Consider the following 27,851-nt stretch of genomic DNA (forward strand, 5'->3'; position numbering starts at 1 on the left):
ATCGCGGAAGGTGTACAAATTTTTGTCGAATTTCCTTTTATTTGATTATAAAAATTAAAGAAAAAATTAGAGGGCTGCATATTATTAAAATGCATATTATCCTCGATGATTCTGTACTTGCAAATAATTTTGTGGAAACATGATGAAAAGACGTGGTCCTTTTAATTTTCTTCTTTAAAGTGGAGACAAGAGCATCTTAGAGACACAAGTGTGATAAAAATCAGCTTTAATTTGTGGAAACTTGATAAGAAGACGTGGTCCTATTAGTTTGAAAAGAAAGAAAAAATGTTTTACACTTGGGACCTCATAAATTGTTTTCTTAGTAACCAAACAAGCAAAACAAGTTCATAAATTTTAGAAATGTACATGTCCTTGTAGACAGTTTTTTTTCACCTTCTTCACATTCATTAATTTTGATAGAGAGAAAAGAAAAATGTCGGCAACTGCATACAGAGAATCCTACATAGCTAGTAAATGTAAGTCATCTTCTCAGCTAAGTTTATGCCCCTTGTTAGTTTTTTCTTTTATGCAAGAAAGTGCAAAAGATATCATTAGTGCAAGTCATCTCAACTAAGTTGGCATTATACACACTAATAGGTTTTTGGGGCACCGATATATTAAATAATAAAAATTAATGTTAGCAACACAAAATCCGTGGAAAGTATTTAAATTTAAGAGGAATGTTAGCAACACATATTATAACACACACTTTTTAATACACTCACTTTCATTGGTTAAAATTCACATGTGTCTCACTAAATCATGTGAGACGTCCCATATAAATTTGGTAGATCTCATGTGAATTTTAACCGATCAAAGAGAGTAATAAAAATTAAAAAGTGTATATTAAAACGCGTGTTCTTAACATTTCTCTAAATCTAAAGTACCCCAAAGTTTTGGGTTGGATCACCGAAAGATAATCGTTCAATTTCAATATGCCAATCATCTAAATGATTTTTCTTCTTACAATCCTTTTTTTGAAGTACATTTAAATAATCGTGTTGTTGAAGAAAGACTTTTAGGGCTGGTATCCAAGAAAGAAAATGAATTTGATAAAGGGAGAAATTTTGTCCTTGATGGATCAAACTAAGTCCTAAAAAAGGAAAAATCAAGCTAAAGACCATAAACAAGCGCTTCATGAGAGACAATTTGTGGTGTTTTTGTTAATAATATTTTGTTTTGTCGATTTTGGAAGTCAAATGAAGCAAGAAATCATAATGACGGTTGACGAATGATAGCCAAAACACCATCACCCTAAAAATTATCTCTTTTATGGCCTTATTTAGTTTAATAAATTAATATTTTCAATTACTTTTATTTGTATTTTATTACTTTTTTGTTTGTTTTCCTTTTCTTAGGGCAAGAACAAGATCATATGAAAAAAGTGAAGGAAAATAATGTATTTTATCAAGTCTTGGTAATAAATTATTAACCGGTGAAAATCGAAGGTCCAATCAATGCAAAAATGGTTGAAAAGTTAAGGTAAGTGTCATCACGACTAATGAAAGAAAAAAAAAAATCCCTTATTTGTAGCCATATATATAAGTTGGAAAGATGAGAAACACTAAAGTTACAGGGTATTACATATGCCGGTAATGTTGTCTTATGACCATAAAATTTGTGACCTTTGAAAAAACATCGGTTGTGTTTTGCATGATTTGAAGAGTTTTAAACATTGATCTATAATGAAGCCTTGCCTGTCACTAAAGTCCGACCCTTGTCCTTGTGAGTTTAGCTCAATTGGTATAGACAATGTATAATATATGCAAGGTTTGGGGTTCAAATCCCGGCTACCCAAAATAAAAAAAAAATCGACCTTTGGCTTATAAATTACCCTCTCTTTCAGCCCTTCAATTATTATATTTGTACTCACTTTTTTTTTACATAATTTTAGTATTTTCCCTCAAGGAAGGCTAGGTTTTGGACAATAAAAATATCGGAAAATGCCAACAGGTTCCATAATTATGGCACATGTTAGTATACCAAAAATAAAAAATAGGGTGAAATTTTGTTAAGTGATCAAAATTCATTGACTCTAAAAAAATCACAATCCTCCAAGAATCCTCAACATTCACCTTCATCGCTCTTTCATCCTCTACTTGTCTTCTTCATCACTAACGAGTTTCCTTTCTTCCCTTTTTTGATTCATCTCCCTTTTCTTCCTTTTAGATTCTTTGTTTCCCCACAATTTCTATTGAATCTCCACCCGTTTCTCTTAGCCAATTAACCCACTTAAAATAAATAGAGAGAAGTCGTGCTGCATCCGTTGGTCTACAAACTTATTGAGTCGGCTTTGATTATGCCGGTGTCGACAACATCCGTTGAAAGAACTTTCTCAGCAATGAAGATTATCAAGTCTAGATTGCACAACAAGATCAACGATGTATGGTTCAATGACTTGATGATATGTTACATCGAGCGTAAGATATTCAAGTCACTCGATGATGTTGATATTATTCGTACATTCACCGCAAAGAGATCTCGGACATGACATTTACCTCCTAATTTTATTTAGCACACTATTGACAGATTATGTTTCATCTCTCTTATTTCAAATTGTACTTTTGTAGCCAAAATGACAAACATCCTTTATTTCAAATTTATGACTGTTAAAATTTTGCTTAGGTTTAAATGTGTTATTGGTCCCTGCACTTTCATCAGATTTTGACATTGGTCCCTGCACTTTGTAAAAATATTGGTATTGGTCTCTCTGTTAACTTTCTGTTAAAAAAAAACACAAAACTAACGGAGTGCCACGTGACCCAATCATTTCACGCCACGTGGCACCAATACCAATATTTTTACAAAGTGCAGGGACCAATACCAATAGTTTTGTGTTTTTTTTAACAGAAAATAAACAGAAGGACCAATACCAATATTTTTACAAAGTGCATGAACCAATTCCAAACAAAAAAAAATGCAAGGACCAATGCTAAAATCTGATGAAAGTGCAGGGACTAAAGACATATTTAAGCCTTTTGCTTAAACTCTGTAAAATTCTTGGCGCCACTATGTGATGGATGGTGTTATTCTTCTTAAATATTTTCCCCACCATTAAATCGATCACTAGCAGTGTACTAACTTTTTTACCATCCATAGTAAAATATCAAAGTGCAAATCCAAGTTAAATAAAACAGAGCTAAGAATTGTGTCAGAATATATATACCAAAATATCCAACATATTAATTTCTTCTTACATATCCTTCTTCCCTTTTAGATTCTCTCACAATACCCCCCGTGTGCTCCCTCACTTCTCCCCCTCCATTAATTCCCTTTCCTCGAAACCATCACCTCTCTACTAAACCCTCTCTCTCTCTCTCTCTATATATATATATATATATATATATATATTATTTTTTTTTATCATATTTATATATACCAACATAACCTTCACATATAGTACAACACAAGTTACTACAACTTCTTCAAAACAAAGTTACTACAACTTTCTCATGGCAACTATACTCTTTTTTGTTATCATCTTCACCATCTTTTTTCTCATTCACCGGAGAACTCACCGGCGGCGATACAAACTCCCGCCGGGGAGTCTCGGACTACCCTTTGTAGGGGAAACTATGCAACTAATATCAGCCTACAAAACCGACAACCCAGAACCATTCATAGACCAGCGAGTGAACCGGTACGGTTCAATCTTCACTACTCACGTTTTCGGTGAACCAACTGTTTTTTCAGCTGACCCGGAAACGAACCGGTTTATTTTAATGAATGAAGGGAAACTTTTTGAATGTAGTTACCCCGGTTCAATATCGAACCTTTTGGGAAAACACTCTTTGCTTCTTATGAAAGGTTCCCTTCATAAAAGAATGCATTCACTTACTATGAGTTTTGCTAACTCCTCAATTATTAAGGATCATCTTCTTCTTGATATTGATCGGCTCATTCGGCTTAATTTGGATTCTTGGTCCGACCGGGTTTTACTCATGGAGGAAGCCAAGAAGGTTAGCTACTTGATTTTTTTTACTATGATTTTTAGAAAATATTTTTATATTATAATTTGGTGCTGTTGCAATAGAATTTAAGTGATTATTGTACAAGTGTTTATTCTATGAGAAATGATATTTTGACATCCATTTGATGACAACTTTGTTGACAACCTTGTTTTTCTCACTTCTTATTGGTCAAAAACAATGGAGAGAGAAAAAGGAAGAGAGAGGATAACAACATCATGTGAGTATGAGAGAGAAAGTTGTCCAAAAGTTGTCAAAAAATGGTTGTCAAAATATCATTTCTCTTATTTTATACTAGTGGTAATAAAACTAGGGATGACAATTGGACCCAGGCCCGATGGGCACCCGCAAAAAATACCTGCAATGGGTAGGATAAAACCCCGCTTTTATAGGTATGGGCTTGGGTCCGGGTATTTACCTGCAAATTTAGATGGGTATGGGTGCGGGTAAGGGCACTATACTACCCAGCCCCGCAACCCGCATATGCATATTTATATAGTATAATAAATATTTTATTTATTTTTGGTGTCCAATTATTTAATTTATTTAGACATTTAAGCATAAACTTAAACCTAAAAACTAATACGGTAATCGTTTCATCCTTACCTTCATAAGCTCTGGAGCTACAAATTTATGATTTAAATCAATATGATGTTTGTTTTAGCATGCACTTTTTTATATGTATTTTGAATGTTTTTATTTTATTTTTCGAGGGAACATTTTGAATGTTTTTTTATTTGGGTAAATACTACGATTTCTACTATTTTACGAGTTGGTTTTAAAAATATTGGATCATAGTTTTATTTCAATTGTGATGTTTTTTTATTGTTTTTTTATAATTAAAGTGCGGGTAATGGGTACGGGTATGGGCACTTAGGTGCCCATAAGGTATGGGGAAGGGCACTAAAGTTGTTACCCACGAGGATACGGGCTCGGGTACGGGCATTTTTTACAAACGCGGGTATGGGGAAGGGTACTATTGTACCCTACCCATTGACATCCCTAAATAAAAGGGGAAATAGTCACTTTAGTCCCTGAATGGGAAGCGATTCGTCAATTTAGTCCCTGAATGCAGAGAAACTTCAAAATAGTCCCTGAATGTAAACTCTGTTAGTCAATTTCGTCCCTGACGTTAAATAGGTCTGTTAACGATGACGTGGCGGCTGATGTGGCGATATGATAACTGCCACGTAAGATTGTGACTTGGCAAAACGTAAACACGTGGCAAAACGTAGTCACTTTAGTCCCTGAATCGGAAGATATTCGTCACTTTAGTCCCTGAATGCAGATAAATTGCAAAATAGTCCCTGAATGTAGACTTTGTTAGTCAATTTAGTCCCTGAATGCAAACTTCATTAGTCAATTTAGTCCCTGAATGTAGACTCTGTTAGTCACTTTAGTCCCTGAAATTGACCATGCAGTGACTGTTTTGCAATTACTCTTCATTCATGGACTAAAGTGACGATTCCTCTCCCATTCAGGGACTAAAGTGACTAATTCCCCATTTGTTGCTTTGAATCTTCAGCTTTTTCAGCTTAGATTGTTGCATTGGACATAGAGGTCCACTTATGTTGGCCAACTTCAATCGGTTTGATTTCATAGTTCTCATTATGTATGACCTTATCTCCTCTAATAAAGTCACAATCGGTTTCGCTCGGTATTTCAAAATACTTGAGTTAAACCCCTCACAAGTATTGTTGCATACATTATCAATCTTAGGATCAATACTAAAAAATGGGGAATTAGTCACTTTAGTCCCTGAATCGGAAGAGAGTCGTCACTTTAGTCCCTGAATGCAGATAAATTGTAAAACAGTCCCTACATGGTCAATTTCAGGGACTAAAGTGACTAACGGAGTCTACATTCAGGGACTAAATTGACTAACGAAGTTTGCATTCAGGGATTAAATTGACTAACAAAGTCTACATTCAGGGACTATTTTGCAATTTATCTGCATTCAGGGACTAAAGTGACGAATCTCTTCCGATTCAGGGACTAAAGTGACTAATTCCCCAATCTTACGTGGCAGTTATCATATTGCCACATCAGCCGCCACGTCATCGTTAACAGACCTATTTAACGTCAGGGACGAAATTGACTAACAGAGTTTACATTCAGGGACTATTTTGAAGTTTCTCTGCATTCAGGGACTAAATTGACGAATCGCTTCCCATTCAGGGACTAAAGTGACTATTTCCCCCTAAATAAAACTATTCTCTACTAAGTGTTTGCACATATAAAAGATTTTATAGAAAAAGTCAAAATAAATTCAAACTTCCCTAAAAAAGAATTCAAACTATTTTTATATGAATGATACATACTTATTTTTATAAGTTATCTTAAAGATTTTTTTTTTGTCTGGGGTTTGAAACCAAAACCTTACATATATTATGCATTGTTTTTACCAACTGAGTTAAGTTCACGCGGATAAACTATCTTAGAGATGTTATGAAGAGTTGTTCATGTAAACTCTTCAAACAATTTTTTTTTTAGCTCAAACTCACTCTCATGTTAACAAAACTCATGTAAGTTATAAAATTGATATAAATTTCACCAGATTTTAGTGGCACTTTTCTTATTTTTTTTATTTATTTAAGAAAGCTATCACTATTCTTTTAAATTTCTTTTTTATAATTGTAGTCGTGGCATTTTATTACCATTGCAATTACTATCACATCAACAACAATGTTTAGCTACAATTATTATTTATTTGCAATCTCAAAGATTCAACAACACGTGCGATTGCGACTTATAAAACCTTATGGTTGGTAATAAAGACATCTCATGTTTTATTTCATACTCCCTCCTTTTCAAAATGAGTGTCGTTTTAGGTGTTTACACACATATTAAGAAATGCAATGATTAAAAGAAAGAGAATGATTATTTTACCAAATTATCCTTATTAACTATTGGTTAGTTTTAAAAGTAATACTTTGGAAGTAGTGTGCTGAGTATTAATTGGAGGGTACAATTGAAAAGAAAAAGTTATTATTGCATTGGAAACTGAAAGTGACATTCATTTTGAAACAAATTTTTTTGGCTAAAGCGACACTCATTTTGAAACGGAGGGAGTATTTTTTCTAAGGCTTATGCTAACAGGTGCCCATGGAGCACGTGTTAACAAAGCCAAAAAGAAATTTAGGTCAAAAAAAAACTTTTTTCATATTTTAATGTATTGAATACACAACTTTGAATGAGTTTTGCAAAATCATTTTCAATTTTTTTTTTTAGATATTTATAGTTTTTTTTTATTTTTACAAAAGATCTCAAAATATTGTAAAGTTTAGAACAGTCGTACACACCACACACCAACTATTAACTATTTGAGTTAGACTCTGTAATTTAAAATTATTATTTTATATATTAATTAATACATGAGAAAGAAAATATTAAAATTTGAAGAATTCAGAATTTTTTATAATTTAAAGTAAAACTCTAACATAATTTCTCTATATAGATATTTTTTCACTGGCCATTATCATATGAATATCATATATAGCACAAAATTGGTGGGTAGGGGGCGCAAGAGGTGAGGTGGTGGACCGGTTTTCTGCACCTCACAAATTTATTTGGATTTTGTTTGCTTCATTCAATAGTTTCTTTTATTTTTTTATTTTTTTTTATAAACTATTCAATTAGTTAAAATTTCATGTCTTCTTATTTTTATAAATGAAAGAGACATTAAAGTTTTGCGTGTCTCACCAAATATATTGGAAAATCTAAGTCCTACATAAATTAAAGATAAAGTTTGATGATTAGAGTTTTTAAAGATAAACTTGAGACTACTATGGAATCCTCCATTTATTTGAGAAATGGAAAGGATCTTGGTTCCCTCTTTAGCTAATTCTGGATTGATTCGTACTAATCATGTTTTAATTAATTTATGAACTAATTATTATGTTAACATGTGATTAGATTTATGTGTGTGATGGTATAATGAAACCGGTGTTCAATTGTTGTGACTCAGATTCCATGCCTTAGTACAGTGTGTCTAACTCTATGCATATACGAGGTCCTACATTAGCTGAATTGTTTATGGCTACAAAGAATATAATCATTCCCTATATAAATTGTATAAACTATAGGGTATATAGCATGCACATGTAAGATGAATTTGTGCTGTGTGCGACATGTTATTGATTAGATTATACACCATCCGGTCACTAATATAAGCAAAAATCTACTTTTTAGACACATTCAATTAATGATGTATATGACATATAATAAAGACTACATACATCATTAATTGAATGCATCTAAAAAGTGGATTTTTGCTTATATTAGTGACCGGAGGGTGTATTAGATTATACACCACTCTTTGTAAAAGTAAAAAAGTTGACATAAGACTTTTTTTTTTTTTTTTGAATCGGCAAATATTATTAACCAACAAGTCCGTGCAAGATGCACTAATAAGCTTGGGTTGACATAGGACTCTCAAGTCAATATCTTCTTACTTTGTATTTATGGCAATAGTGAATACATATTTTTTAATACGATGACAAATTCTTATTACCCTCATCCTAAAAATGTAAAAGAATCCCTTTCATGATATACTACTGTTTTTTTGTCCCACTCACGTTCCCAAATTTGAATTGACAAGGGTTGTGATGATGTTGATATTAGAGTTATTTGTTTTTACCATATTGTTGTTTTTGTTTGGTTACTTGCAGATAACGTTTGAGTTGACAGTGAAGCAGCTGATGAGTTTTGATCCAGGTGAATGGACTGAGACTCTAAGGAAAGAGTACGTTCTCGTGATTGAAGGATTTTTCACCCTTCCCTTACCACTCCTCTCTAGTACCTACCGCAGAGCAATCAAGGTAACACACGTGCACTTGTTTTTTCCATCATACTTGTTTTTTCCATCATCTATGTAGAATTTCTATTATGGAACTTATTACCAAAGTTTAAGGTAGACATTTATTAAGTCGGTAAGTGCAGCTCAGGTTGTAACTACTAGAGACATTATTTATCATCGATGTAGAATATCAATATGTTCAATTATGTAGGCAAGAACGAAGGTGGCAGAGGAATTAACATTGATTGTGAGGCAAAGAAGAAAAGAATGTGTAATGGGGGAGACAAAAACTGACATGCTAGGTGCATTGTTGGCCTCCGGAGACCACTTTTCCGACCAACAAATAGTCGATTTCATGTTGGCATTGCTCGTCGCCGGCTATGAAACCACTTCTACCATAATGACATTCGCGATCAAGTTTCTCACCGAACATCCTCTAGCATTGGCACAACTCAAGGTAAATTTAAGAATTCAAAGATAACATTCGTAAAATATCTCAACAAATATTTATGTAACGGTATCTAATTAGGTAATTGTGCAAAGAAAAAAAAAATGGTATATTGTCGGTTCATATTTTTTTGTTCAAACTAATACATCACATTTGTTTTTGTAGTAGTATTATTTAGCTAGGGTAGTGGACCATATATAGATATAGGTCCATGCTTGTAGAATTACCCCACCACCGTGTCCATGTCCATCCCCATCGTTCATGTGGTGTGGTTTCCTTTGAAACCTCATTTTCGTTATCTGTTCCTCGCCACTTCACCCACCCTATAGCTATATTATTGGACTAATTTTTATTTCAGTTTTTCTTAACCCTACGATTTCAGGAAGAAAGGACCTTAATAATTTAAAATTTGGTTGGAAGGTAAGTAAAACCATCCAAGAATCGATCTCAGGTTCACTTTTGGTGTAACCATCTGATTCTCAGAAAAAAAGAGTTCATTAACCACTTGAGACTAATTACTTAGTTCACGCCTATCATAACAAAATTAGAATTTTAGTTCAACCGATAAAGAAAATTAGAATTTTAGTTCAACCGATAAAGATTTTACTCACACCTCTCAAGGCATGGATCCACTAAAATTTTCTTGAGAAAAATAAAACACATACTATAAGTATCTTTGTCGGTGCTATCTAATCTTTTTCTTTTTTTAAACTCAGTATTCAATCTAAGGATTGATAATTCGATATATCTAATCCCACCATCCAATTGCAGAACTTCAATTAAAAGGATGGACCATGCTCTCTATGTGCTATCTAATCTTTCAAGCTTGATCTTACTATGAACATGCACAACTCACATAATTTTTAATTCTATCAAAAGGAAATAAGATGAACTATCCAAAAAAAAAAAAAATCTTAGAAATATAAGATAAACCACTTGCTCATAAACTACTGATAAATACTCCCTCCGTTTCTTTTTATAAGCAAATTTTACTTTTTAGATTCATTCAATTAATGATGTATGTGGTCCATATTATGAACCACATACATCATTAATTGAATGAATCTAAAAAGTAAAATTTGCTTATAAAAAGAAACGGAGGGAGTACATAATTTTCTATAAAAAAGTTAATTCTTTTCATTTTTTTAAAGTTTAAACAATGCTAAAGGAACTTGTTTACATTTTTTTTTATAAAATAAAATTAGACACATGTTTATTTTTTACTGTGATAGTGAGACGAGGTGAAAGACAAAAGGGGAAAGAGATTTGATGGCTTGTTTTGTTGGTTTGTGCATGTTTGATACTTAAAACAGTTTTGAATCGGTAATATTGAAACTTGGAGTTAAAGGCTGTCCCCTAAAACTTTACACTGCAGTGAATGAATACAGTTGAAAATTTGAAACTCATGCATTGGCTTGGACAGAGCAACCATCAAAGAGGATTATGTGGGTAGGTGTTTGGGGATAGATTAAATAAGGGTCTTGTTACCAGCGTCCCTGGGGCACTAGTTAAGCAGCTAAAAACGGAAAGGAAAAACAAAGTCAACAATAAAAGTAACACTTTTCAAGTTTCAAAAAGTAAAATACACAATTTTTGAGAAAACATTTCCTTTTATAGTAATTCCTTAACTAGTGCCCCGGGGGCACTAATTAACATTTTCCATTAGAATAATAGAGTATTTTACCATCAATATTGAAGTAAGAGGGGTGTATTGGATTAAGATTTTGAAGGACAATTTTTGCTTAAAAAAGTCTCAAAGATTTTAAAAGATTTTGTAGGATTTTAATGACTTTCATGATTTTAAAAGACAATCAGAATTTTCAATTTGGATTTCAATGGATTTACATCATAAAATTTTAAAGGATTTATAAGATTTCAAAAGATTTTATGAATTTTAAGGACTCATTGAAAAGAAATGATTACAACACACTCTCTATCATAATATTTTGAATAGATACTCTTATTTTTTATTTTATTTTTATGAGAGATAGAGAGAGGGGGAAGAGAGGAGGGAGAGAAGGGGGAAAAGAGAGGAGATAGAGGGAGAAGAGAGAGAGAGAGAGAGAGAGAGAGATAGAGAGAGAGATGAAGAGAGAAGGGAGAGAGAGAGGAAGGAGAAAAGAGAGGAGAGAGGGAAGGGAGAAGAGAGAAGGAAGAAGGGAAAAGAAAGAGATAGTAAAAACTTTTAAAGAAAAACAATCCCAAGAAATCTTATGTCTTCATGAAAGACTTTTTTTGTTAAAATTTCACTAGACAATCTCACAAAATCCATCAAAATCTAATTTATTAAACAATCCTTTGAAATTTGAATGATTTTGAATACCATGAGACTTTTTTTAAGTGATGAAAAATCTTGATTGAATACCTCAAGACTTTTTTAAAATGACAAAGAATCTTGATTGAATACGACAAGACTTTTTTTAAATTGCAAAGAGTCTTGATTGAATACCACAAGACTTTTTCATAATTAAAAAGTCTTTTAAAATCCCTTAGAATCCTAATCCAATACATCCCCCTAAGTCTGGAGTTAACCTTATTATCCTTTCAAGAAAAATAAAAGCTACCTGAATAAAAATTAAATTATAAATTTAAAAGTAATGCTAACAAGTATTCTAGGATATTATTTAAGAAATGTATAGAAATAAATTGACAAATGCTAAATGTGTCCTTAATAGAGAAAATATTTTTCTAAACATCATATATTCAATTTTTTAAAAGTTAAAATAAATTTTTTCAAGGCAAAATTATTATTTTTAGGTTCTAAACATGCACCCTTAGGTTAGAGTTAGCAAAGATCCTAAAAAGTTTGTCATGAAAATAAAAGTCAAATAACATAAATAAAAGTAGTAATTACACAACTTTTTATTACTTAAACAAGACCTTTAATTTATTCATTTGATCGCTTAAACAATGTTGTTTTCAGGATATTTGTTAGCATTTCCTTAAATTTAAAAATATTTACAATATTAATAAAATATACGTATTTGAAATTAAATGATTAAACTTGAATAATTAATAAATTTTAGGTAAGACCAAATTTATCGACCTTTTCAAATTATATTTTTAATTAAAATAACTTTCAAACTTATTTTATTTATATTCTGCTCAAATTATGAAGATACTGTTTCTCCCAAAAATTGAAGACATGTCAAAGAATGTTTGTTCACTTCGGAAAGAGTTGGTCTATAACTCGCAAAAGCGTTAGTTCAACTTCTAATATCAGCGCTATTCGAATGGCTGAATTCGTGAATTCCTTGACTTAAAGTCTTCCAATGTCAGCGTTAGTTCAACTCATCTAAATTTTTGACATAAAATAGAAAAAAAAATCTAATAGATTAAAAAAAAAAGAACTACACATTAATAAAGAGTCGCTCTAGAAAGTCATATTTGTGGACCGGCTTGAACTGCATGCTTAGTAACTATGGTGTCAGTAATTTAAAACTCAGAAAAATTACCAGAACTGATGAAAGGACTTCTGTGTTATTTTGTAAAGACTTGGTTTGTGCCTGCCCTCTTTTGGAGAACTAGTTTTGTTTTGTTGCAGCAGAAGATTTATGTATAGGGTCCCTTCCCTGCTGTGCCATGAGAAATCGTGCTTTACTCATTTCAAGAACCATTTCGTTGACCTAATGATGCAATTGCAATCAAAGATTATGATATACAAGTAGTAAGGTTTTAAAAAAGTTTGTGAAAACGGCCGCGACAAAACGGCAACGATAGTGTTTATTATCGTGATCAATTCACATTGCGACGACCGTAATCCGTATGCATCATCCGTGATAGCTGAAGTTGCGAATTCCTTGATGCTGCCCCACAAACACTATTTAAAACCTTGTGATATACTCCCTCCGTCCCTATATGTAAACACCCTTTTATTAGGGGGAAGGGGTGGTTACATATAGGGACGGAGGGAGTAGCATCAATAAAATAATTTTGGTGTAATTAAGAATTGATAATTGCAGTGTGGTCAATTATATTTATAATCCTAAGATCTTATAACTAGGGAGTTTGATAAGAGACTTGGGTTTATGTTTTGTTTTGGCAGGAAGAGCATGACCAAATCAGAGCAAAGAAAAGTTGCCAAGACGTACCATTGGAGTGGACAGATTACAAGTCAATGGCATTTACTCAATGTGTAAGATCATTAATATTCTGCTGATTCAAAACATCAAAAGTAAAACCCGTTTCAGATACAAAAAAAAGCACAACATATTATCTTCTTATATTAATAATCTTGTCCTTGTTTGTTCTATGTAGGTTGTGAATGAGACTTTAAGGATGGCAAACATAATTAGTGGGATATTTAGGAGAGCAATGACAGACATCAATATCAAAGGTATAGTATATATTATCATGGACAAAACATAATTTTAAATCGAAACATATATTTTGAATTTTAATTTTTGACTTGTAATATAGGCTACACTATTCCAAAGGGGTGGAAAGTCTTTGCATCATTTCGTGCAGTACATCTAAACCCTGATCATTTCAAAGATGCGCGCACCTTCAATCCATGGAGATGGCAGGTAGCTCACTCTCTCATTTTATCTTTATAGGTGATGAGACATTAGTCTCTGCAATTGCACACAGAAGAAGAGCTATTTATGCAGAAAAAACCACGAAAAAGTATTTTACTATTTGTACTCACATAACTCATTAACCAAAATGAGGCTTTATACCTTATAGCTGAATCTCTAACAAATCTTTCCTCTAATCACACCAAAGGTTTTAAATCTTGGCCGTGGCAACAGTTGGCCTAAATGGAAGGTTGCGGTCAATACAATACTAATCGTAGACATAAAAAATATCAAGAGATGCCATACTTTCATAGAAACTGTGATCGCGCCCTTATATTGTTGTGTCAATTACTTACTTATAATGAAAATTGCAGAGGAAATCAGAAGCAACAAGCCCTGCAAATGTATATACACCGTTTGGTGGAGGGCCGCGGCTGTGTCCCGGTTATGAGCTAGCCAGAGTTGTGCTCTCAGTGTTTCTTCATCGCATTGTAACTCGTTACAGGTACAATACAACCAAAACATTTTTCACATTCTCATCTTTGTTATGAAGTACAAGCGGCCCTTCTTGTATAACATTTTGTTTCAATTGTATGCCTCAGTTGGTCTCCAGCAGAAGAAGATAAATTGGTGTTTTTCCCAACCACTAGGACGCAGAAGAGGTTCCCTATCATAGTGAAGCGTAGAGTGGAATCCAAATTATGTAATTAATTAAAGTGCCAGTAAAAGTAATAATACAGTTATATCTAATAGTTTAGCAGTTCATATGTTATATTTTCCTTGTATGGTTATAAGATAAGATGTCTTGTTAAATCACTTGGAAATGAAAATATAATATATAATATCATACTAAATCCTTATTAGAAGAAATAAAAGGAAAAACCACCAATTCATATTTGGTGCTTTCACTAGACAAACTAAAAAGTGAGAAATGCATCAACTTTCCCCACTCTTTACATTTCTAAAACAACATAACCCCCCTGTAATACTTGGCTCAAAGCAACATTACACGAGAACTAGTAACAAATCATAGTCAACTTTTAACACTATCCATTATCATGGATAAACAAAGCATCCAGCCTTTACACGCTTTGACCTCGAATGTGGAAAACAGAAATAATTTCGTCTTTTCTTCACAACATGTACTCATAAGCGCCACTGCAAGGCTTGCTTGCAACCCACACAAAAGGGACTTCTTATTCTAGCAATTGCCAATTAATCATTTAAATACGATATCTAAAACTAAATTTCTTTTTTACTATTGCGACATGATGCATTGCCCCTTAATTGTTTTTTTTTTTTGGATAATACATCTTTCAATATAATTAACTAACGAATTCATTTTGATCGTATATAATAATATAACATCATTGCTAAACACATCGAAGGGAATTATAGCGAAAGCATCCCGACGTAAGAACCAACCAACCAATTAAAAATTGCTTCTAGTAAGAATTCACGGGAAGTCTTGCAAAAAAGTGGTAGTCAACAAAACGTGGCTTGAGTGGAACAAAGGTCGGGATGCTTTCGTGAAATTGAGATTGGTGTTATCTAGCATTTTTCATAATATAAACATAAGTAAACGTTGTCTTTTGGTAAATATATTTCCATTGTTCTAGCTAAAACTACTATTTCTATAGTACTATTCCCCTTGTCTACAATTCGTGTCTTTCTTTTTTCCAAATCTCCGATCCTTTTGAAAAATGAAGATGACCCCAACTCATGATTTGGCTTCAGTTATGTGTAGTCAATACTAGTATAGTTTCCGTTAAACATGTCGGCGCAAATATGTGTGCTCATTGTCCAATCTCTTCCACGATCCTATCCCATAATCCTCATACATAGGATTTACACAACATAACTGAAACTAAGACCGACAAAATCAATTTGGTGTACTCATTGTTCAGTCTCTTCCATGATCCTATCCCATAAACCTCACGTGTAGAAAGATTTACATTTACATAACTAAGAGTCTGAACCTAAGCATGACAAAATCAATTAACAGGTGATTGCATTACTTGAAAGTTTCACTATTCAGTCAAATCAAGTAAATATTTAACCATATTAAAATGGTATTAGCGAAAATCCACTTGAAAAACCAATTAGAGGAACAACATTACAATATTAATTACATAATAGCATTGGACATTAAAATTGAACTTCCTCTACGTGACATTCAAGATCGATAAAAGGAAGTAATTATTTCTTCATCACACGAGTCATACAGAATGTCTCACCATGTGTTAAAATTACTAACATACTGCCTTAACAAATGCAAAGGATAAAACCAAGTAAACTCGGTTAGCACAATCAGTATCATTGACATTCAAGTAGTATCAACATAGTACCCAAAGATGACAAAACCGAATAAAGTCTGTAAATGCAGTTTTTATTACTGACATTCAAGTGAAGTATCCAAAAAACTAAAATCTAATATGCATCAACTTTTTACCCTCATAATAGAGTTCAAATTCTCATGTACTGACTTCACTAACAACAGATATGGAGAGTCAAGGGGGCGTAAAACCAGACAGACAGTTGCAGAGCTCAGCTTTCAAAACTGCTATATTCATGTTGCATTAAATCTTCACTGGGTGTATAGTATTTTTCCGGAGAGAACGAGCCCAAGTTAGATACTTGGCTTGTATAAAGGCAGGCAAATCTCTTAACCTGCATCATGCGCATAACACAATTTCATTAACTTAATGACAATTCAGTGATGTCAATTTTATTTACTTATTATGATCTGGACAGAATAATATTCATTCATTTTAGAAGTTTCTAAATGGAAAAAAATGATGTAATATACAAGCATACTCACACTTTGAGGCACAATTTAGCAATGGTTGGTATCCTATTTGACATTAGTACAATCTCCTAATGGAATGTCTATACAAGCTTGAAAATAAACAGCAATAATAATGGTGTGCAGTACCAAAGAATGTTGGTTATTACCTGATGAGCAAAGCGCGAGTTCTGATAACCAGTTTTCATCAGTTGTCCCCATGTCTCGTGAAACTGCAATGGTTTATTTTAAATAATATAATGTGAGTACTCTGTCGAGTAGAACGAGAACTAGTGATTGAAAAGGTTACAGGTTTTCTACCTCTTGGTGTAGTTTTCTTAGGGCTTCTTGATGATCTGATCTCACTTTCTCTCTTTCATTCTGTTAAAATAACTATTAGCTACTTAAAAACAAGTGCCACTATGCATATAAAATGAGAGAAACAGAGAATGAACCTAAAAGACCTAACCTCCAATTGCTGAATTTTTGAACTGAACTTCTGCTTGGTATCATCATCCGGACTAGCTGATCTGGAAAATTGTAGACTACTGCTAAGAATGCAATCAGATAGTAAGACATCACTAACAACATCCGGATTTACACTTACTTGAGAGACTGATTCAAATGCATTTCTTTCTCAATGTCATCACGATCGTTCCTCAGGGATCTAAATTTCTGCAAACAAGACAACTTACATAAAAATTATTATCACCCAAAATGTCTACTTAGCTTGTTGGGTGGAGTTAACTGAGTCTGGCAAATTGCAAAAGAAAACATAATTAAAATTGTTGGAAGACAGTGTGATATTTTTTGTGTGTGAATTAAGGCTAATAGGCTATACTCTATGGTTTCATTTTACATTTTTAAAATGCCACACTATTTTATTGATAAAAAAATAAAAAAATAAAAATGATAAAACTAATAAGCACCTTACGATCATCCCTCAATTCCCAGAGGAGTTGAACCTCCTTCTCAAGTTCTGGGATAACCAACATGGTTCTCCAACCTGCTCATGAACATATTGAACAATAATCAAGTTCAAATCATTTGAAGAAACAATAAATATACACGGTTTTAAAATAAAGGAAGTTCGGGTTTCTGCAGAAAGTATTTGAGCTTCGACCAATGCCTTACTTTTATATTACTTTTCTAGTAGTCTATATCTCTTTCATCTTATTATTAGGAACCAAAGATAATGCCCAAATGATGAAAAAATCTAATCTATATAATAGAAGAGTCTTAAGGACTAATATACCAAGAGTTTTTTTGCTGCTCAGTATATCTCCATAGATATGATCCCCAACATATAGTATCTGCAAGTATTACCAGTTTCACAGAAAGCTTCTGTAAATGTCGCAACTTAGAATTCATAAAATGGCACCTACCATGTTTCCTACAGAAGTAATATGCTCTTTAAATCAGGAACACAATTCACGATAAAAATTACTGCCATTTATATAAGCAACCAATATATATTTTCATAAAAGAAAATGAATACCTGTGAACTCGTTTCTATTTTAAGTAGAGGATACAGATGACTGACATTGCCTCCCTAAAATGGAATCACTATATATAGTAAAAAATATTGAGGTATAAATTTAATCAAATGACCTACAAGTAAATATTAATATACCTGGAAAACCTTATGAGCATTGTTCTTATCTTTTGTTGATATCCTTGCTGCGAAATTACCTACCTTTAAGAAGACGCGCAAAAGAAGACAAATTTCAGAGCATGATCACTGAAGAAATTAATACAAGTATTTGATGTGCTGTTGTGACCTGAGGCAGAGGAGAGCCATTATTCGTATTACGGAGCACTCCACTCTCAGGCTCAACCTCAAACAGGTTAGCATGATTATCCTCCTGAAAAAAATTTGGCTTTGCACTGCATGAATGATAGTTGGTAAAGTTGATCAGGTCAGCAAGGAAATCTATAATTTACTTGACTTCATTCCACATAAAACCCAAAAATTTAACATTCCAGCACAAGAACCGAGTCAAATTGCACCAAATTATGTTTTGTAGTTTCTGATAAATGCATAAACCGACTGAAGCTTAGTGTTTTGTTGTAAAACTCTTGAGTTCCTCTTGCACATCTTGTGCTAGGGGGAACCGTTTCCGTGGTGTGTGTGTGTATTTCATTTTGGCTTGTTAAAAAAAAAAAAAACTGACTGAAGCACTACATGACATCATGAGAATTACACAATATAAAACTGATAGTACATGACACAACGAAAATTACAATATAAACATGTTGTGTGTTTGGGATAAAAGACACTGCAGAAACCATTTACTGAACAGTAAAATGACCCAACTAAGTGATTGCAAGACCTCCTAGTTGCTTGTAATAATAGTGCTTGAGCATCAAGGAAAACATAGGGCACACTTTAATAGTGCTACATGAAAAGTTACTTTAATCAGAGTGATAACAAAAAAAAAAAAAAATCAGCTGTAGTTGCAGATTTTCAGATAAGAACGATAACCTGCCAGTGATGACAACATCAAAGTATTCAAGCCAGTCAAAATTAGTACTGTCATTCACCCCACCGGATCCACAGATGAAATTCATGACAACGCTTGTATAGTCCCATAAACTGTAAAAAATAGAGAGGAATCTTAAAAATTTTAGATAATTGTTTGTAGCGAAAGAAACCATAATACAATTGTTTTTTAATTATATCTTTGATCAGGTCAATAAGATCAATGCATAATAAACTGCAAACAAAATTTTCAATGCAAATTTCCTTATCATGAACTGGCTTTTGCAAAAGCTTAAACTGTTGGGTGAAGGCACGTGAATGATTTGTAACATTAATCTCTACTTTTAGGTTGAAGCATGCAGTACCTTGTGCTGTAATTAAACTTTTAATTTAGAAGACATGGAGGCTTAGATACTATGTCAAGAACCTACTATTCCAAAAGCTTGTTCAATAAAGAACATGAATGATTTTAGAGAAATGACAGTGTGGACTTGCCACATAGAAATGACAGTAAAGAACATGCTGTAATTTATTTTTATACTGTTCTTCTTTAGAGAAATCATCACTACCTGTTTGTCACCAAAAATGTAGCTCGTCCAGATTCTTTAAGCATTTTAAGCATGGGAACTATTGACTCGTCTTCATGGATATACCTAATTATATTTTAAATTTTGGAAAGAATATGACAAGTCAGATAATTTCATCACAAATCCATAGATATATGAAACTTTACCACATAAATTTAACATAAAATCAGTGGTATGCACTAACCATAATATTTAAATAACACTAATTGTTTGTCCATTTTTCATTATGAAGTAGCTGTGACTTTACATCTATACCTCTTGGGATCTTCTGCAAGCTTTTGCTTCAAGGTTCCATCTCGGTGGCACATATCTACTGCATTTCGAACATCTTTGTAGAGACAAGCATAACTGGAATGACAGCTCATAAACAATACTTAAAATGCTCGGTCATTTCTGCTTTACACCATCTATGATTTGAAACATTTGAAAAGAAAAAAATGGTTTTTCCACTGCCCAATACACATTTATTTAACCTTCCTAATATTCACTGGTTATTCAGTGTCCCGTACTCTTGCAGAAACAAACAAGTTTAACAGCACGCAACCATAACCTCTAATGCCTTAGAGGGATGTCGAAATCAACATTCATTATAAACTATTAGTGTTCCATTAATGTTCAAAAATAAAGAAGCCCACCTATGCCTACACATGATAACTGATAATAATACTTTTTTTAGAAGTCAACCAAGATTGAGTTTTATTGCCAAGCAATAAAAATAACAAATACCTTTGTCCTAGTATGCAATTGATCTTTAAAGATGCAGGCATGTAAACTTGATAAAAGAAGAATCATGCAAGCAGTTACATGACTTACTCATCAGACGGTAGACTTCCAGGATTTCTGTCACTAAAATCAACCAGTTGCGCAAATAAGTAGGCTTCGGCAAGTGAAAAGAGTGTGTCAATTAGAGCATATTCTGGCTCATCAAAAGAATTAGATACTAAAAACTTTCCGTAGGCCTCAACTTTCCGGTCTTTTGACAATTCTTCAAAACCATGGTAAGCTATTTTCACATACTTGTGGCAATCCATCTAAATACATGAAGCGGTAAAACAATCAGTACAAAGGCAAAAAATGATATTAGAGAATTCTATGCAATTTCTTATATCTTATTTTCATAGTAATTATGGAGAGGTATAAAACATTTGTTTGGTCTTGACCTTCAAGATGTTGCCTCTCTTTTTGTCAAGAACCAAACCTCTAACCATGTAGCTTGGATTAAAACTCCAATTCAGTAGCTGCAGGGAAAAAAGTTCATTTAGCCAAAAGACTACACAGCTTAAGATTAGTAAAGCCAAACAAATTTAATCCTTCATAATTGAACAATATTCAAGCAGGGTGGATGGGAAAAAAAGGCTGATGTTTTCTAGTGTATGGGACTGTTAGGAAATTAATAGCAAACAAGCAAGGTCATTGTCGCAGAGATACAAATTTTGACGGATAATTGCGCAAAGGTTTGATTCAAAATGAAAGTTATGGAAGACAGTTCAGGTAGCATCCATTGGAAAAAAATATAGTCGTCTCATCTAAGGGTGATTGAACATATATGGAGCACACCCGTATGAGTGTTGGGGAGGAGGATATTTGATATAGTTTTAAACAAAAGGACACCAAGGAAAACTATAGAACATAAATTTAAATGGTTTGTCGTCAGACATTATTCATGACAGAATATTACGAAGTTGTTTGATTTATAGAATACTAGTGGGAAATTGTTTGGTTTTCATATAATTATAGAATAGAATTCATCTCGAGAAAGAGTTAATGAACACAAAGTGAGCTAATAAAACCTAAAAATAAATACAACACTGTTTCTATCATCACTAGCATGAGGAAAAACAAAATTAAATATGGTAGAATTAGTACAAGATTAACCGGACAAACCTCAACAGGATATTTCATATTATGAACCAGCTTTCGAACTGTGTGTTTATAAGTAAGGGATTCAAAAGTTTCAGGCTTGTATTGCGCCAAGGTATAATCCATGTCAAATCCCACAGCATTAACGTTCCTCATATTCAGTGGCCGGTTACAGAAGATCTGCTTTTTTGTATCAGTTTTAGTTTTGGCACTTTTGCTGCCAGGAGATTCCACTGAGATTTCGTCCATTGAAAATTATGAATGCAACTGATTAGGTCCTGTTAGATTTCATCATCAACAAAACAAAAACGACAAATAATTATATTCCAGAAATAATTAAAAGTGAATTTGGTAAATACAACAAGTCATTAATGAAAGTTAAGTTTTAGATGATATACAGTAACATTGATCAATTTCCTTAATTCTCAATAAAAGCTTCCTCAAAAGGAAGCGCTCCAGCACAATATAATATATGTCCAAAATCTACATAGAGATGTTAAAGAACACACCACTGTACTGCATACATTGAGTCGAAATACGGAAGAACTGTGATTCTAATTGTAATTAAAACCGCATCATGTAAATCATACAGACCTATACTTTTTTTTCTTTAGTACAATGCAGACCTATAATTATTCATGGCTTAATTGAATGTATAAAACTAGAACAAATTAATCACGAAAAAATCACTTAAACGAATAATTCAACAATAATCAACAACAAAATTTCTTGCTGAATCAAATGCATAACAATGTAAGAAATCAAGCACGAAAAAATGGCTTGCTTAAACGATAAATTAAACTAGAATCAACAGCTTAATCGGAAAACCTTGAGGAACAAGAAAACGAAAGCTAAGAAACGAAAACGAACCTGCGATAGCGAAGTGATGAGAGCGAGAATCGGAGAAGATTTGAGAAGAAAAGCGAAAACGATGAGATGAAAGAAGAAGAGGAGAGAAAAACGGTTATGGAGAGAGAGAAAAATGAAATGAAACAGTTTTCGTGTTCTCATTTTGCCTTAAATAGACAAAGTGAGATTGAAATTGAAATTGCGCTAAATAGAAGTGAAATGCAAATGCAGTTGCAATGAAATTTTGTAAACGTTGGTGGTAAAATGAAAGTAAAGAAGCGAGAGTGTGGGAGGAAGAAACGCAGTGCCACGCGGACAAGAATCAGCGACACGTATGCATTGACGCACTTTTTGCTATTTGAATTGTGGGATATTCTGCAGTCACAGCCATGTGATTGCATGCATTCATGTGCATCTTTACCGTTTAATCAAAATCAGAGGATTCATAATTTAAAGATGGTGTTTTTAACTTAAAAAATCAAAATATATCATTAAATTTAGACCATTGATATTGATCCAACGATCAATCCATGTGTTTACTTATCCAAAATCATGAATTGTGTTGCTTATTGTGAATTAATATAAAGTCGGCCCTAATTTTCTAGTGAGAGAAACTCCAACTTCTCTTTAAACTTTTTTTCCCCTTCGTTCATCGAGATGGGGTGGTTTTAGGTCATTTTTTGACCTAGAATCATCCCTCTACATCTTTTTTCTTTTTTCTTTCAATCTAAATAAGTGGTTTTCACGTAGATCAAGTTTCTTCTTTTGTGTTTTTTTTGTGATTTCGACGTCTAAGTGCGGCGTTGTGTTGTTCGTCGTCTTGTGCGGCGTTTGATTTTGCGTCTTGTCGCGGTGTTCGTTTAATTCCTATTGAAAGATCGGCATCAGTCAATTACAAATTTAACAAATGATTTGGTCGTCAACGTTGCAGATCCAGAAGCATGTGAATTTCGGTGACTTAGGTTTTATCATATTTTTTGTAGGCATTTTGCCGTTTTATGCTATTAACTTGGGTGCTGTGAGTTTGTTCGCAGATTCACCCTTTACGTTTTTAGCGATGTTTGTATCTGATGTACTCTATCAATTTGAATGAATGAATATCGTTTTGTTTTTGTAAAAAAAAAAAATGAATTGTGTTGCTTCGCTTTCTTGCAGGTGTATAAATGGACATTTGTTTCATGGATGATTAAAAAATTCTTGAAAATAATTTATCGGTTTTTTTTACACAAATGCACACTTTCTCGTAAAATAAGAATTCGAATATTAATCTCAAGTACTTTTTAAAGAATGTTTTGGATAATATTACTTATCACATTCTTTGGATTATTTATAAAAATAAGGAATGGACTGTCATGTTCTTTATACACCCACTTAGCCCCCTACACAATCTTTTTGAAGGTCAGGAATGATTTTATTTTGGCTTAATAGCACTTTTGACCCTCTATGTTTGAAAAAGTTGCGATTTTGGCCCCCTATGTTTAAAAACTACAAAACCGCCCCTTATGTTTCGGTTTCGTTGCACTTTTGGCCCCCACGGTCAATTTTGACCTGGTCCACGCTGACATGGCACCCACATCACTTATGTGAGGGGCCAAAATCGCAATTTTTGCAAACATAGGGGGCCAAAAGTGCTATTAAGCCTATTTTTTATTTTTTTTAATTCATGTTCTTTTTTTTCCATTTTTTTTGTTTTGAAAAAATTAAAAAAAAAGGGAAAATTAATAAAAATTGAAAATAATGAAAAAAATTGGAAAAATTAATAAGAATGAAAACAAAATTTGGAAAAAAAAATTTCGCATGACATGTGTGTATATTTTAATAATAAAAAAACATTAAAAACTTAAAATCTTTTAAAAATAACAAAAAATAGATTATTTTTAAAAAAAAATAAAAGATTGATTTTTTTTAATTTTAAAAATAACAAAAAATCAGATTATTTTTTTCGAAAAATAAAAGAAAAAAACAGAAAAGACATTTAGTTTTTTTTCGAAATTTAAAAAATTAGAAAAAAGTACGGATTTTTTTCAAAATTTAGAAGATATTTAAAAATCTGGAATTTAATTTTCAAAATAAAAAAAGTTTAGATTTTTTTGCGAAATAAAAAAACTGGAAAATATTTAAAATTTTAAAAATCTGGATATATATTTTTTTAAAATCCAATTACAATATGAAAATTAAATTTTGAAAATCATATAATCTGAAGAAAAAAAAATCAATTAAAAAAAAATAAAAAATAGGCTTAATAGCACTTTTGGCCCCCTATGTTTGCAAAAGTTTCTATGAGACTCATCCCCACCCCGCCCCATGAGAAACATTTAAATAAAGACTCAAATTTCAAGATGGCACCTAAAGGATTAAAGGAAGGAGATATGTAGACCATAAATGAGGTTAAGACAACTTTCAAAAGAATAAAACGACCTCCTAAATATGAATTACCAAACTTTCAAGAAAACAATTTGTCTCTTATATGACTAATCACAAGATTCCAAACCGATTATTTACGAGAATTATCACCAATTGGCATCCCCAACAATAAATTAGTCTCATTCAACCAAGAGCTATAAACTAATATCAAGTAATAAACGTTTATGTAAGTTCACCTTCAACCTAGAAATGAGTTCAAAAAGTAAAAGAGCGGCCTTCATTTTACGAATATAATATCAATTCTTTCTACCAATGAATAAAGTATCATCTGAAAACTGAAGATGAGTAACTTTGAACGCATCATCATCCTCCACTTGAAAACCACAAAATTTTACCAATCTTATAACCTAAACAAAACAAAAAAACTAGTTAAACTCTTATGCTACACTTAAAAACATAAAAGGTGACAAGAGATGCTCTGCCTTAATAAAAAGTTACAATTTTTAGTTGGTTTAACATGTGCAATATTGCACATATCAGACAAACCCTAATTATATTTGGAATTACGGTTACAATATCATTGTGGACTGTGGGGTGTGAATTTAAAATTGGAAATTGCAAATCCTCCACCCGTAGTTATCCTGTGCACTAAGCAATTCCAAAATGAGTGTGAAAATAGCAAGTTACATCGTCAACATAGAGTATGTCATAAACTAAATCACTTAGATCTCACCTACCAAAAAACGATTGTTTACTTTGTGTATTAAAATTTACAAATATTTCAATGAATTTTAATCTTGCAATCACATCAATATTATTCAACTAATTTTATAGAAGTTTTTAGTTATTGGATAATGAGTTTTCCATCAAAAGTATATTAACTTGAGGGAAACTAACTTTATCTTAAAACTATGAGTACAATTTATTAAACCATCTATTTATTGAAGACTAATCTTAAATGAACGCAATTATAAAAAAAATGTTTAACCACAAACTATAACAAAATAAAATTGATTATATGAAAAATATTATATCACACATCAATTGGTCTATGCCATAGGCAATTTCATAAAAATAAAATCAAGCAATAGCCTTCTGGCCATGATCAGTGTCAACATTAGTAACAAACTTTTTCCAAAACCAATGAGACTTCCACACTTTACTCATTTCTTCAATAGGAACGTTGTTTGTCTCAGGAAGAAACAAGGCAACGAAAATTGACATGATGAGCACAAAGCCAGCAAAGAAGAAGAAAAGTCCAAACTTCAAGTGGCAAAGCATGGTAAGAAAAACTTGAGCAATGATAAAGGTGAACAACATGTTCACTGCAACATTGGTAGCTTGACCTGCAGATCGGACTTCAAGAGAGCATATTTCACTAGGAACTAACCATCCCAACGCACCCCAAGACCATGCAAATGCCGCAACATATAGACATATAAAGACTAAGAGAAGATCAGCTTCAGTTTTTGTAAACGAGCCTTCACCGCTAACTCCAAGTTTGATAGCAATCATGCTTCCAACGGCAACCTACAATCAATGATTATATAATTTATATTATCTATGCTTGGAAACGACATATGTGTAATAATTTTTAAGGTTTAATTATAGCTAATTGAAGTTTTCACCTGGCAAATAAACATTTGGATACCACCTTCAAGGAACAAAGTTCTTCGTCCAAACTTGTCCACGGTATAGATGGAAATTAAAGTAGCAACAACGTTGACACCTCCGCTAATTACTGCAGACATGAGAGAAGCGTCATTTCCAAAGCCCAGAGTTTTGAAAAGGACAGGTGCATAAAACATGATAACATTGATGCCAGTGAGTTGTTGGAAGAATGGAACGAGAGAGCAAAAAGTGAGTTGAGGCCTGTATCTTGTTTGTATAATATTTTTCCATGGGTGTTCCACCTTTTTGGCTTCCTCGCTAGCATCAATTAGATCTTGAAACTCCTCATCAACATTATCAATGCCGCGAATCTTTTGCAACATTGCCTTAGCTCCTTCTGTTTGGCCTCTTTCGATCAAAGAGTTTGGTGTGTCGCCTAAGAAAAAAGATCCTATGCATAACATGACTGCCGGGACGGCTCCAAGACCCAAAGAAATTCTCCATCCATTCTCAAGATTGGAAGTCCCGTAGTTAATAAGATTTGCAACTAGGATTCCAATTGTACACATCATTGAGAATCCAATGTTAAGCGCACCTCTCATCTTTGTCGGAGCCATTTCAGACAAATACACTGGAACAGACTATTTAGGAACAACAAACAAAATTAAAATGCAATCGGTCTCGCAATATTCTCAACCTTTTATACATCAAAACATGAAAGAACAAGAATGATCAATTTATACCTGATTACAATATCCTACACCAAAACCAAGCAATAGGCGACCAACGATAAGCATTCCAACATTGACAGCCAAACCATTCAGCAACGCACCAACAAGGAAAAACAAGCCACCTGCAAACATTGAGATCTTGCGTCCAAACACTCTTGTAGTAGTGGAAGCAAAGAAAGACGCTATTAACGCCGCAATATACAAGGAAGATGTGAACAAAGTAAGGAGTTGGTTGTCAAATTTGCAATAATTGCTATCATGCCTAGATTCATCTTTCATTTTCTTGTAAACACTAGGGAAGAATTTAACCAAAAATGGTTCCATGGAAGTCACTCCTCCTGTAATACCAAGATCATAACCAAAAAGAAGACCTCCCATGGCTGCGACCAAACATGTGACAAACACAAATGGTGTGACCTTCCCCTCATATTGCCTTCCATTTGTTGAAGAAACTATTACTCCAGCACCCATCTCTCAAATATGTGTATCTTAAAGTTTAGACATGCATGTCGATGATATACACTTGTGCTCAAGTTTATTTCTATAAATGTTATATGTCCAAAATTATGACTGTTTTTCTAACATCAACAGTTGCTAATAATAAGATAAGATGAGAGAAGAAGTCAATACTAAAACAAAAAATTCCTTCAACAATACATATTATTTTAGTATTTTGATTATCTGTGTTCTAGTAATTTGCTATGTTGGGAGCATTTTTCGCTTGATTTGGTCTTAGTACACTATTATAAGGACTTGAGATACGCACTAATTCTTGGATTAGATTTTAAAACTTGACGATGGATTAAACCAATTTTAATAAACAGAAAGTTTGTTGGATTTGTTTTATTACG

At 32.9% G+C, this 27,851-nt stretch overlaps 3 protein-coding genes across 3 annotated transcripts; 1 reads left to right on the top strand and 2 right to left on the bottom strand.

Moving 5' to 3' along the window:
- Window positions 1–3,184: 3,184 nt before the first annotated feature.
- On the top strand, window positions 3,185–14,578 carry LOC146924139 (3beta,22alpha-dihydroxysteroid 3-dehydrogenase-like). The gene is made up of 8 exons (XM_085709165.1): window positions 3,185–3,959; window positions 8,639–8,788; window positions 8,978–9,223; window positions 13,260–13,349; window positions 13,472–13,550; window positions 13,634–13,740; window positions 14,106–14,236; window positions 14,334–14,578. The coding sequence occupies exons 1-8, from the start codon at window positions 3,453–3,455 to the stop codon at window positions 14,440–14,442; spliced, it is 1,419 nt and encodes a 472-aa protein (XP_085565291.1). The 5' UTR covers window positions 3,185–3,452; the 3' UTR covers window positions 14,443–14,578.
- A 1,435-nt stretch (window positions 14,579–16,013) lies between these two features.
- On the bottom strand, window positions 16,014–22,634 carry LOC146924140 (uncharacterized). Its single transcript, XM_085709166.1, has 17 exons — window positions 22,316–22,634; window positions 21,470–21,723; window positions 20,746–20,823; window positions 20,399–20,616; window positions 19,841–19,933; window positions 19,568–19,651; window positions 19,002–19,112; window positions 18,298–18,403; window positions 18,150–18,212; window positions 18,015–18,068; window positions 17,772–17,829; window positions 17,446–17,522; window positions 17,124–17,191; window positions 16,986–17,046; window positions 16,838–16,897; window positions 16,687–16,749; window positions 16,014–16,401 (listed from the first exon to the last, which is right to left on the bottom strand). Exons 2-17 carry the CDS (start codon window positions 21,692–21,694, stop codon window positions 16,279–16,281), a joined length of 1,542 nt encoding a protein of 513 aa, XP_085565292.1. The 5' UTR covers window positions 21,695–21,723; window positions 22,316–22,634; the 3' UTR covers window positions 16,014–16,278.
- Window positions 22,635–25,640: 3,006 nt separating this feature from the next.
- LOC146924141 (sugar transport protein 10-like) lies at window positions 25,641–27,618 on the bottom strand. Its single transcript, XM_085709167.1, has 3 exons — window positions 27,013–27,618; window positions 26,287–26,910; window positions 25,641–26,188 (listed from the first exon to the last, which is right to left on the bottom strand). Exons 1-3 carry the CDS (start codon window positions 27,469–27,471, stop codon window positions 25,739–25,741), a joined length of 1,533 nt encoding a protein of 510 aa, XP_085565293.1. The 5' UTR covers window positions 27,472–27,618; the 3' UTR covers window positions 25,641–25,738.
- Between the last annotated feature and the right edge of the window lie 233 nt (window positions 27,619–27,851).

The sequence above is a fragment of the Medicago sativa genome, chromosome 5 (assembly GCF_051527215.1).
Source record: "Medicago sativa cultivar Bolivia chromosome 5, Bolivia_mono, whole genome shotgun sequence".
Classification (NCBI taxonomy): Eukaryota; Viridiplantae; Streptophyta; class Magnoliopsida; order Fabales; family Fabaceae; genus Medicago; species Medicago sativa.

What these genes read in the sequence shown, in the direction of transcription:
- LOC146924140 (XM_085709166.1), bottom strand. Translation starts at nt 21,694, where the DNA reads ATGGACGAAATCTCAGTGGAATCTCCTGGCAGCAAAAGTGCCAAAACT. An exon ending in CAAAAATTCAGCAATTGGAG is followed by an intron (nt 16,898 to 16,985) that starts GTTAGGTCTTTT and finishes TTATTTTAACAG; the next exon opens with AATGAAAGAGAGAAAGTGAG. An exon ending in TAAGAAAACTACACCAAGAG is followed by an intron (nt 16,750 to 16,837) that starts GTAGAAAACCTG and finishes AAACCATTGCAG; the next exon opens with TTTCACGAGACATGGGGACA.
- LOC146924139 (XM_085709165.1), top strand. Translation starts at nt 3,453, where the DNA reads ATGGCAACTATACTCTTTTTTGTTATCATCTTCACCATCTTTTTTCTC. An exon ending in CAATGGCATTTACTCAATGT is followed by an intron (nt 13,350 to 13,471) that starts GTAAGATCATTA and finishes TGTTCTATGTAG; the next exon opens with GTTGTGAATGAGACTTTAAG. An exon ending in TCAATCCATGGAGATGGCAG is followed by an intron (nt 13,741 to 14,105) that starts GTAGCTCACTCT and finishes TGAAAATTGCAG; the next exon opens with AGGAAATCAGAAGCAACAAG.
- LOC146924141 (XM_085709167.1), bottom strand. Translation starts at nt 27,471, where the DNA reads ATGGGTGCTGGAGTAATAGTTTCTTCAACAAATGGAAGGCAATATGAG. An exon ending in GTGTAGGATATTGTAATCAG is followed by an intron (nt 26,911 to 27,012) that starts GTATAAATTGAT and finishes GTTCCTAAATAG; the next exon opens with TCTGTTCCAGTGTATTTGTC. An exon ending in TCCAAATGTTTATTTGCCAG is followed by an intron (nt 26,189 to 26,286) that starts GTGAAAACTTCA and finishes CATTGATTGTAG; the next exon opens with GTTGCCGTTGGAAGCATGAT.